This window comes from Thunnus maccoyii, chromosome 14 (genome assembly GCF_910596095.1).
Source record: "Thunnus maccoyii chromosome 14, fThuMac1.1, whole genome shotgun sequence".
NCBI classification, from domain to species: Eukaryota; Metazoa; Chordata; class Actinopteri; order Scombriformes; family Scombridae; genus Thunnus; species Thunnus maccoyii.
Window position 1 is genome coordinate 596,105 of NC_056546.1, and position 12,093 is coordinate 608,197.

General features: G+C 42.9%; 3 protein-coding genes across 4 annotated transcripts in view; all 3 read left to right on the forward strand.

Moving 5' to 3' along the window:
• Positions 1–8,189, forward strand: part of acss1 (acyl-CoA synthetase short chain family member 1) — a 31,749-nt gene extending 23,560 nt beyond the window's left edge. The window contains exons 10-14 of the mRNA XM_042432455.1: positions 2,974–3,100; positions 3,190–3,317; positions 4,205–4,268; positions 6,552–6,673; positions 6,757–8,189. Coding sequence (XP_042288389.1) covers positions 2,974–3,100; positions 3,190–3,317; positions 4,205–4,268; positions 6,552–6,673; positions 6,757–6,951 — 636 coding nt within the window. The 3' untranslated portion in view covers positions 6,952–8,189. The remainder of the gene's footprint in view (positions 1–2,973; positions 3,101–3,189; positions 3,318–4,204; positions 4,269–6,551; positions 6,674–6,756) is intronic.
• The window catches only part of LOC121911176, a 374,983-nt gene that overhangs the window by 90,819 nt on the left and 272,071 nt on the right, over positions 1–12,093 (forward strand). The window lies entirely within an intron of this gene.
• On the forward strand, positions 8,526–11,234 carry LOC121911197 (oocyte zinc finger protein XlCOF6-like). 2 transcript variants are annotated; one of them, XM_042432474.1, is made up of 3 exons: positions 8,526–8,793; positions 8,880–8,940; positions 9,038–11,234. In XM_042432474.1, the coding sequence occupies exons 1-3, from the start codon at positions 8,791–8,793 to the stop codon at positions 10,681–10,683; spliced, it is 1,710 nt and encodes a 569-aa protein (XP_042288408.1). In that variant the 5' UTR covers positions 8,526–8,790; the 3' UTR covers positions 10,684–11,234. The 2 variants fall into 2 exon arrangements, with proteins under 2 accessions (XP_042288408.1, XP_042288407.1); XM_042432473.1 differs by having other exon boundaries at positions 8,526–8,721.

Sequence of the window (12,093 nt, forward strand, 5' to 3'; positions counted from 1 at the left end):
TTGTTTTCCATTCACTTGCTCCCTCTATGACAGATCACAGTTTTTATACTTTTTTTTACTGACTTGTGACTCTTGTACTTAGAGGACGCTATTTACATAAACGTCACCTAAATAGTGCATTTGTTGGTGTTAGTATGATTTTTATCTGACCCTACGTCTTTTACTGATTTTGGGTGTTGGACATGTGACCTAAACATTTCAGAGTCTGCATGTCACCTTAGGTAATATGGTATAGCCCTTCAGGGGGACCTTAGAGATACAAACAATGGGTCCATGGTCAAGTTTGGAACTGGTCCAGATGTGGGTTGTTGTGACACATAATATGTTGTGAGGCAGCTGTCAATTACTTGATGGATGGCTCCCAACTGACCTAGTGCCCATGGAAAACCTATGTTATTCATGTGATAAGATACAGATGTGTAACCCCATATAAGCTATGCACCGACAGTGGTACGGTGCCCAGACCATCTTTGTACATGGAACGGACCCGATGGCCATCGTCTAATAAACGTCTACAAAATAAGAACTTCGTCAGCTCTTCCTTTGAACGATATCATCACACATCCTTCCTTTCACGTTGGGGACTATTTTCAGCAGCGGATGAATCCACATTTGGTGCTCTGGTCAGTATTCCTGGCAGCAGGATGATGTGTGTGTGGAAACTACAGTGTTTGTCTTCATGGTGATGAAGGAACATGTCAGCCAGTGCAGCGATGTGGCTCATTGACATGTTTTTAATAGGTCTACGGCACAGAGGAATAAGATATATCAGGCTTTGGATACACACACAACACTTTAGTTAGTAGATCAGTTCATTGTTGGATTTGTTGACAAGAAGATACATAAAGAATATCAGCTGACTGATACGAATAAATAAAGAGAAGAGTAAGCAAAGAGCAAAGGGCGATCTTTTCAGGATCTATCACAGTTAGAGGTTTAAATCAGCTTCGGATGTGATCTCCTACCAATCTCCGCGTCTCGTTAGCCCCACTTGGCCTTTTGATGTAAGAGGTCAGACGAGCCTTCGAATGACACCCCTCTCTCTCTTTCTCAGTTTAATCTTTCAATTAAAACCTGACCAGCAGCATCTGTTTGCTTTGATTAACAGACTTTCAGGCTCCGTCGGGACGATCGCCACTCCCCCCAAATTAATTATCCGCTAGTTTCCCCCCCATTTCCCTCCTTCTGTTAAAAGAGCTTTAATCTGCGGGGAACTCGAGGGTTTCTCATCATCACTGGTTACTGAGTGTAGATTAGATTAGATTAGGCCTCCTTCAGTTTCACATTTCATCCTGAGAGGAGGTCGGGGTCATCTCGCTTTCACTGCAATCCTCTCAGAGTTAACGCTGATGAAGACTGTTCTTATGTGTTTCATCAGCACTTTGTGCAGACCACTTAACTCTGGCCTCATTCTCAGGGTGGAGAACTGCTGCGTTTACACAATAACACCGAGTCTGACATGAGAACTAACATGAGAATAGAAAATAAACAATATCAAACATTATCTTTGTATTTTGTTTTTATTTTTTTTTGTTTATAGGTTCAGTCATGTGATGCTTGTCACGTTATATCTCACTGAACATACAAACCTTCTCACAAGACCACAAGATTAAAGTCCAACAGAAATTAAACTTTTGTCTGCTGCAGCAACATATCTGCTCTGTAAATCACTTCCTGTGTTCTTTGAGAAATAAACCATAAACCAAAAGAAGAAATTTATATTTTAAATTCTTTGATTTCATGATGGCGCCCCCTAGTTTTACATTCCTGCAATTATATACCATTCCATCATCTGCTTATGTAGCAGGAGCATAGACTGTATAAAGATATGGGCGTAGTTACCGTGACGTCACCCGTTGGTTTCTGAAGAGCGGTTTTGAAGCTCAAAGCGAGCCGCTCCGGCCGTCGCCATCTTGGCAGTGCGTGACTCTGCCTAACTCCCAGCCAATCAAAAATGGGCAAAGAGGCGGGCCGAATGACTGAAACAAGCCACCTAGCGGCTGGCGGACCTGTCACTCAAAGCAGCCATGTCCTGAGTTATAAAACACCCCCCGTACAGTTGTCATGAAAGAGGAAATTAGCTTTAGAGACCAAAACCGTTGTTTGTACCAGACTGTAAACATGTTTATGTAAAGTTGGGCATTTTAACATGGGGGTCTATGGGGATTGACTCGGTTTTGGAGCCTCAAGTGGTCGTTCAAGGAACTGCAGTTTTTGGCTTCATTTTACAGCCCCGGAGGTTTCTGCTTGAGCAGAAGTCATTGCTTCCATACAGCCAATCAAATCTTTGCATAAAGTGATGACGTGTCTTTCTATCATCAGCAGAGCAGACGGTCACACTGAGCCTGACCGCATCCTGCTACGCAACACAAGAGCCACAGACTGTGAACAACAACCCACATTAGCTTTCCTGCTGAAGTCTCCGTCTTATTTTAAATTACAAACATGAACACACGTCTTGTCCTGCAGCTCAGCAAGTTGGATGAGCCACCAAACAAACATTCACCGCTAACGTCAGTTAGCAGCTAGATAGCTAATTAGCTTCTCAGCTGCAGCACATTAAACAGCAGGTAAACATACCTGCAAATGTCACTTCGGACCCGTTAGATGCTGGTTCGGTTCTTACTCTTCAACACTGCTGCTAACATCACGCTGTCTGTCCGCGACGTGTCGCTGCAGCAGCTTGTTTACTTTGTTTCCGCTGTGTTCGCTGTGGTGGCTTTAGAGGCACTAAATTCTTTAACAAATTTGCAAATTAACAAAACCAATTGCACTGGTAATCCAGCCTGCATGAAACTGTAGGACGTCAGATAGTTTACATGAACTGCTCATTTACATTCATCCAAACATTTCTACATAACGACACAGGTGGTCAAAACCTCCACCTTTAGTCCAGAAGTTGCTCCGGCTGTTTGTGTCTTGTCTGGTCTTTGTTTCTGACTGTCCTGTATGTTGTATGTTCTTGATTATCAGGGTGAACCTCTGTCCGGTAACTCTGTGAGTGGCGCTCTGTGTATCGGCCAGCCGTGGCCTGGAATGGCTCGCAGCATCTACGGAGACCACCAGAGATTCGTCGACGCGTATTTCAAACCGTATCCCGGTCAGTGAAAATAAAACCCGCCGCCGCAGTGTTTCAGCAGCAGATTATGATTTGCAGGCTGTCAGCTGACGTGTTTATCTATCTGTCAGGTTATTATTTCACCGGTGACGGAGCGTACCGGTCAGAGGACGGTTACTACCAGATAACCGGCCGCATGGATGATGTCATCAACGTCAGCGGCCATCGCCTCGGCACGGCGGAGATAGAGGACGCTCTGGTGAGACACACAGCAGACGTCTTACTGAATATTAGTCTAGTAATGATTTGAGACTACAATAATTATACTCTGGTTTGTATATTTAAAGAAAATATTGTAAAAAAACAACTGAAATTCATCCGTAGTTTCATCTGGACTCATCTCAGTCACGTCTCTTCTCACTGTGACTACATTAAGTGAGAAAAAATGACATGAAATTATATTTATGATTATATGAAATTAAGAGATAAAATGATGAAATGAAACACTGAGATCAGATCAGATTAAAAAAAAAATGTGAAGATGATCAACTGAGATAATATGAGATGAACTATATGAAATAAAGAGATGAGATTTTATGAAATGATGAGATGATGATGATGATGATAAGGGGAAATAATATCTTCATCATCTTAATTTAAAACTGACATTTGTCTTCATTTTTTACAGCATAATCCCAGTAAGATTTAAATTAATTCTAGTTTTCTATCCGTCACCGTCGTCAGGTTTTCTGCCACCATGGACTCTCAAACAGAATTATTATTTACTTTGTGATTTGGTGGTTTAGTTCCAATATTTGATATAATTTTCTTTTTGATCTGAGATGATTTGGTTGGGCTAGAGCTTCAGAGACTCTGATCTTTGTTCAACTGGTGGCACTGAAGGGCTTTATACTGGGAGGACTGGGGGGTCACTAGACTGTCTGATCAGGTCGTTTCATTCAGACAATCAGCAAACAGAAAAAAACACAACTAAGGCCACATAACGACAGATTAGATGCTGAGATCAGATCAAATAGAATGAGATGTGATGAAGAGTAGAGATGAAGGATGAGATGAGAGTTATAAACTCTCTTCAGTTTATTGTTTGTCAGCTGAAACCTGAACATTAACGGTTGTTGTTTTCAGGACGAACATCCAGCTGTTCCAGAAACAGCTGTGATTGGAATCCCACATGACATCAAAGGAGAAGGTGAGTTAAAGCAGGAAACATCTGAGAGTCAGCTGTTTGCTATTCAGACACAACATTAAACCTTTTGGTTTATTTTTTAATAGTGTTTCATTTTCAATATTTTTGATGAGACTTTAGGGATTAAAGGTACAGAAGTAGACGATGTAGAAACTCACTGATATCAGCAGCGAAAACAAATAGTTTCATTAAATGTGTGCATCAACTGATAAAGTTTGGAAAATTATAGATTTAAAAATTATAAATAAATATAGAAGTTAATAAAATATAGATATATATTTACTGTTATGATTATTTAATTAATTTATTATTAGTTTCTATCTGCTCTGATTGGACTTATTCATGACACATGATTAGTATATATAACAAATACAGCTTCACTCTGCAGGAAGATGTGAGTTTATTGTCCAGTAAAAGAGTAAAAATCAGATGAAACAGGTTTAAATTAAAGCTGCAGGAGGTTTAGTCGGGTTTGATTAGTGACGCTCTGCCGCCTCCTGCTGGTCCAATCAGAGACGAGCAGGAAGGATTCATGTTGATGTTATAATCATGATGTGCCACAAACACAAACATTCAAACATTTCTATAAAATACAATATTTCAGAAGAAAATAAAGTGCTGAACTTGTTTTACATGAAGTTTTATGAGGATGGAGACATTCAGGCTATTAGAAACTAAACAGGAACATTAAATCATCAAGACATTTTCAGCAGACAGGATAGAAAGGATCTTCTCTCTCACTGAAACTCTCTGTAAACATTCAAATATCCACATTTTATTTTAGCAGTGAAGTCAGGACGGTTTGAAACCCTCCTAACTAATTAATAGATGATATTTTATTCTAGTCTACAGCTGCAGAAAATCATCTTATTTAAACCAATTGTGGGTTTACAGATAAAAATTTATGATAACAGGATTAAAAGTTGAGCTCTGAGGTGTAAAACATGTGAATCATCCAGAGAGCTGATAAACTTTTTACTCTTTATAGTCTTTATTTCTTTCTTTCTCTCAACTCCAGTGTCACCAGTTTATTTATTCACCATCTTTCTGTCCTGGCTCACAGTTACTGATGCTGAGGTGGATCGCCGGCAGACGGCGGTCCGCTACCTCTGACTTAGATATCAAACAGGTTCCCACAATCTACATGCGAGACCACTTCAGTCTGCTGAGGGAACTAATGTTCAGTCACCAGCTGCCTCCACTTTCATATCATTCATCTGAAAGCATCTACATCTAAAATCCATATATGGTCACCAACCAGAACTTTAACGTTTCCCGTCTGGCAGCAGGAAATGTTACGTTAGCTGTTAGCACATTTCAACAACGAAGTCATTCAGAGTGCTTCACATCCAACATAAAAGGCATCCTGACAAAATGTAAAAGAAAAACATTATAAAAAAGACATTTAAATACAATTCAAAAGAGTTATTGAAGAGTTCAGGGGATAAAAAAAATAGCTAAAATAGAATAACACACATAAAATATGAGAATAAAAGTTATGGTGCAGTGAAAGCAAACAGAAAAGTCTTCAGCATTGATTTAAAAGAGCTGAGAGTTAGATTAGACCTTTTATTCAGATATGTTGGGCATAAAAACTGAACGCTGCTTCTCAAGGTTTAGTTCTGACTTATTACACTTCATAATGTAGCAGCTGACATCAGGGACAGTTGGCTGACTTTGTAATGATCATACTGTCGTTCTTCCTTCGCTCCAAAAACAATGACTTCAGTTTTATCTTTATTTAATTGAGGAAAATTCTGGCACATCCAGTGTTGATTTGTTCAGTGCACTTCCTCAGTGCTTGTATTGGACCAGAGTCCCCCTGGTGATACGGTTATCTAAATCTGTGTGTCATCTGCGTAACCGTGGTAACATATTTTGTTGTTTTTTTAATAATCTGAACCAGTGGGAGCATGTAGATGTTGAACAGAAGAGGCCCCAGAATGGAGCCTTGGGGAACTCCACATGTCAGATGTGTAATTACCTAAAGACACAAAGTCCTTTAAGTAGGATTCAAACCAGTTTAGTACTGGTCCACAAAGTGCCACCCAGTTTTTCCAGTCAGTTTAGTAATATATAATTTGTTATACGTTCTGCACCTGTCAGTGTTGAAGTTGATCTCATTGAAGATGTAAACAAGAGCAGTTTCAGTCCTGACTGGAGACATCAGAACAGTTTAGTGCCAAGAAGTTGTTTGCAGCTTTTTCAATGTTTGTTTGTGTGTGTGCGTGTGCGTGTGTGTGCGTGCGTGTGCGTGTGCGTGTGCGTGCGCGTGTGTGCTCTCAGTGCCGTTTGCCTTCGTGGTCCTGAAGGAGGGGTTTGGTGACGACCCCCCCGCCATCCTGCAGCAGCTCCGAGAACTCGTCGCCACCAAGATCGCCAAATACGCCGTCCCCGAGCACTTCCTGGTGAGCCCCGCCCACCGTCCAATCAGCGGTGAGTAATAAAGCTCGTGAAGGCGTGAGTAACCGTGTGTGTATCGTCTTGTCAGGTGGTGGCGAGGCTGCCTAAGACTCGCTCCGGGAAGATCATGAGGCGGATCCTCAGGAAGGTTGCTATGGAGACGACCGGTGACCTCGGTGACGTGTCGACGTTGGACGACCCGTCTGTCGTCACGGAGATCATCAAGGCTCACGAGCAGCACAGGAAGCAGCAGCAGAGAAAACAGGAGGAGAAGAAGAAGTAGGAGGAGGAGATAAAAAATATATAACAAAAACATTGAATTCTCTGCTACGCTGTGGAATTAATGAGCTTTTTTCTCTGTGGGAGTCCTTGTGGTTCACTGTTCCACATCCTTTAAAGAGCTTGTTGGAGTCAGTGGTGTGTAAATTACGTTCATATACAAAAATCATAATATTATTGTTATAAACTGCAACAGCTAGAAACATAATGCTGCAGGATCACATCTTCACTCAACATAATGAGAAAATGTTTAATAACATGTTAAAGTTGCACAAAGTGTTGATACTGAAGGTTGTGTGTATTAGATATTAACGGCTGAAAAATTAATGTATTTTGCTCCAGCAGCTGGAAACTCAGGTCGACACGTTCACAGATGACAACTTACACACAGACATGTTTACAGGTAGTCTTGTTCCAGTTTTATCCTCATAAACATGTTTCAGGCTGTAAAAACTGAACCCTGACTGAGACCTCCTCAGTCTCTGGTGCTCATAATTTTGGGGGGAATCTATCTCCACAAGGAGCCACATAACCGTTCATTAAAATAACATTATTAAGATTTAATAGACTTTGCTCATGAGGTTCAGTTGAATGAAAACTTTTCACTGAAGTGTTTTTCTGTTGTTTTCTGTCTGAATGTTTCTGCTCAGTAGAGACGGACGTCTGAGCTCTGAGAACAAATCAAAAGCACGTTTCAAATATCACCTTTATTTTGGATTTTTATTGAGAGAGAAGAAGAATCAAAGCTGTGCCTTGTGAAATGAAATGACATCAATATTTTAATTCTCAGATCAAACTCACATTCTTGACTTTCTGAAGAACTTTCACATAAAATCTGAACTTTGACATTAAATGTGGGAAATTTTTAGGTCTGAAACTGAATCAACGAAATCAGAACTGTGAGAAACTGAAGATGAAGAGTTTTATAATAATATTTGTATTCAAGTCAAATATTAGAAACTTTCCACATTCAGTGTTTCAATTCTGAAATGATTTATTTAATTCTTTTGTTGTGATTTTTTTATGTAACAGAGAAACACATTTATTGTGATGACACGAACAGATTTGATAGATTTACAGGTTGAAGTTCAAACAGTTTGTTGACAGTTGATGTTAATTAATGTTGTCTGTTCATTAAATTCATTGTTAATTGTATCATCTGCTCTTTGTATCATTCAGATGTAAATATACAGAAATAAATATTTACTAATAAACATGAATATATGTAACATTGTGATGTAATAGACTTATTCCCTTCATGACGGTATTTTTATTATTTTATGTTTATTTCTGGCTTCATCCCTCCTGTCGTGGTCGTGTCTTGGCGGTAACCCTAGAATAGCGAAACTCTCGCGAGATTTGCACGTGTTTATTGTGCGCGTTGCACAAAACTATGATGTTTTCTGATGTGACAGCGCTGCGGTTCAGGTCTGGTTTAGTCTAGTTTATGAAAAGACGGTTTGGACTCATCCTCTTTCTTCTACAAATCTAGGGTTACCGTCTTGACACGACCTCCTTGTCGTAAAGAGGAGCCGTAAATTAAAACAAACTGTCGCAAACTAACCGAATGGCCGCTCGGTGACAACAACGCAGACGGGCAGCCGCCTGTTGTTGCTGTTGTCTGCCGGTTTTACAGTTTTATTGACTTCGTGTTAAACTTTAGTTTAATAAAATGTCTTCTGTGCAGCAGCTCGTGACGTCATTCATGGCGGAGTTCATGTTGTCGGCGGAGACCTTAATCTGTGACACACTGAAACCTGAAGACAAGACGGAGGTTCCGCTCGTTAACTTTGTTCTTTTATGTCATAATGATGAGACAGTGAGCTGTAATCAATAATCAATAATGGTGAATGTGATGCTCAGCTGCTGTGAACATGTCGCTCTGATTTATAGTTTCAAACTGTTGTTGAAGATGATGAGTTTGTGTTTCAGGCCGTGATGAAGAGACTGTGTGCGTCTCTGCTGCAGGAGCTCAGGAGGCTGCTGGACGACGGTAAATACTGAACGTTCCTCTGTTGGTGCTTTTACTTCCTGTCGTCAGTGAGAAACAGGTGGCTTATATATATATATTTATATTTGTCTCTCTGCAGTCGTCTCATCGAGGTCACAGGACGCTGCAGTCGAGCCGCAGCAGGACTCCGCCCCCTCTGCGGCGCAGGTGGAGGGAATCATCCAATCAGATGTTCCTCCAGGTGTATCCAGCCAATCAGCGGGCAGCGGACGGACCTTCAGCTGCAGCGTCTGCAGCCGCAGCTTCTCCAGACAGACCAACCTGAGCGCTCACCTGCGGGTGCACGGCAGGCTCCGCCCCTTCACCTGTCAGCTGTGCGGTAAAGGATTCTCAGCTCAGAGCAGCGTCCGAGTCCACCGGCTCACCGTGCACAGCCAGCAGCGCCCCTACAGCTGTTCTTACTGCGGGAAGGTGTTCGGCACGCGGAGCCACCTGCGCACGCACCAGACGTCCAACCGGCAGCGCCGGCCGCCGCTCACCTGCTCGGCGTGCGGGGAGACGCTGGCGGCGGCGTGCTGCCTCCGAGGACACCGACTGACGTGTCGGAAAGCGCACGACAAGTTCAGGTGTGCGGAGTGCGGGAAGGAGTTCTCCAAACACAGCTACCTGTCCGCACACCTGAGAGTTCACCTGACTGACAAACCCTTCAAATGTCCCACGTGTCAGAAAGGATTCACCACGCGCCGCAGCGTGCACGTCCACCAGCGGAGCGTCCACAGAGGCCTGAAGCCGTTCAGCTGCAGCGTCTGCAGGAAGACGTTCAGCCAGCAGAGCGGCCTCCGGGTTCACCTGAGGACGCACACAGGTGAGCGGCCGCACACCTGCGAGCAGTGCGGCAACAGCTTCTCCAGCAGGAGCAGCCTGTCGGTGCACCGCCGCGTCCACACCGGAGAGAAGGCCTTCAGCTGCGACACCTGCGGGAAGAGCTTCAGCGTGTCGGCCAACCTGCGCCGTCACCGGCTCGTCCACTCCGGCCGCCGCGCGTTCAGCTGCGACGTGTGCGACCGCAGCTTCACTCAGGCGGGACACCTGAAGGTGCACCGCGCCGTGCACAGCGGGGAGTGGGCGTTCATCTGCAACGCCTGCGGGAAGGGCTTCAGACAGCGCAGCGCGCTGCTGGTGCACGAGCGCAGCCACGCCGGCATCAAACCGTACAGCTGCGGCGAATGCGGCAAAAACTTCTCCTCGTCCACGTCACTGAAACGCCACCAGCTGGCGCACAGCGGGCAGAAAGCTCACACCTGTGAGGAGTGCGGGAAGAGTTTCACCACCGCTCAGGTCCTGAAGACGCATCTGCAGCTGCACGGAGGCAAGAAAACGTTCTCGTGCGACGTGTGCGGCCGCAGCTACAGCTCACTGAACTACCTGAAGACGCACAGACGCAGCCACTCGGAGGGGAATCCCTTCAGCTGCGCTCAGTGTCAGAAAACTTTCTCCACGCAGGCGAGTCTCAACCTGCACCAGCGCACGCACACGGGAGAGAAACCGTACGTCTGCGAGGTCTGCGGGAAGAGCTTCAGCGTGGCGCAGAACCTCGTCAGACACAAACGCGTCCACAGCGGCGAGAAGCCGTTCGAGTGCGGCGTCTGCGGGAAGAGCTTCAGTCAGGCCAACAACCTGAAGACTCACCAGCTGGTTCACACGGGACAGAAACCGTTCAGCTGCTCCGCCTGCAGCCGCAGCTTCACCTCCATGAGGAGCCTGCGAGAGCACAAGTGTGTCTGAAAAACATCAGCAGCAGGACGACGAGCGACAGATCAGCTGTTAGTTTAGCGGGAACTGAAGGATGAAGAAGCTTGAACTCTGCAGACAGAAGAGCTGATTGTATCACAGACAGACAGGAAGTACCGACGCTCCGCTCTTCAACTAGAAACAATTCAATGAAACGTAACAGAAATGTTTACACACACAGTTTAACGACGTCTACAACACTGACCTCTGACCTCTGACCTCTGGATGGTTCCTGTTTCACTTATTTGTCTGTTTTTTTTACAATCTAAATCTAATTTTAGTAAAAGTTAGTAGAGAATTTATTTCATACGATCAGTTTGAGTCACTAAAGCTGCTTTGATCATATTAAATCAATTCTCACTTTATTTCCTGACGATGTTCACAGACTCTTTCTCTGTTTGTTTTCTCTGGAGGAATAATAATAATAATAATAATAATAATAATAATAAATCAGATCCTGATGAATAGAAACATGTTGATGAATTATTATTCATTTGATCCTCGTTAATAGTTTTAATAAAGAAACATGAAGTTAATAAAATCAGCTGATCACTCAAATCTACGTCGTATTGATTAGCAGCGACTCCTCCCTCACTGCAGGAGTCCAACACTCAGACCTGGACTCGTCTGACCAGGTCTCTGTAGACCAGAACCGGATGTCTGACGCGGTTCTTCCTCACAGATCTAAATGCAGACGTCTCTTATTGAAGCAGCTGAGAGTCTTTGTGATCAGCATCAGCTGGACCTGCTTTTACACCTGATCATGTTAATAGTTTAATTGTATTAATTGTTAATTAGTTATGTTTCTCCACTGATGAGTTCAGGTTTGTCAGCTGCTGTAGATGTTTAATATATGAGCTTCTTTTTATCTTGATGTTAAAATTTTATTTTCTTTTGCACTTTTTAAAATGTATTTTAATGTTTGTTTAATATTTACTTGAATGCATTTGTTTTTTCATTTTAATTCATCACTTTATTTTTGAAACTTCCAAAATTGAAAAAAAAATGCGATGCGTTTGTAAACTTTTATTTTGAAGTGACGCAAAGTACCGGAAGCTGATGGTCAACTGTTGGACTCGTTTAAGAGGATGTGGGAACGGAAATAAAACTGAAAAACGTCTTAAACAAACGTTTGGAGTATAAAGATAAATGAGACATAAGTCACGTGACTCCGTCCTAATATTAACATTGATTTTAGTTTTATGGAGCTAAAGAAACATTTAAATAGACACTAACCAATTATATAACAACTTACAGATATTTACTGACGGCTCAGAAACATGTAGAATCACAGACAGCTGAGATGATGATTGTTGGTCTGAAGAAGAAGTCAGAGACTGGGAATACTGGGAGGATTCATGTGGGATTAAAGGGTAATGAAATGCAGACAGGACAGCAAAAAGA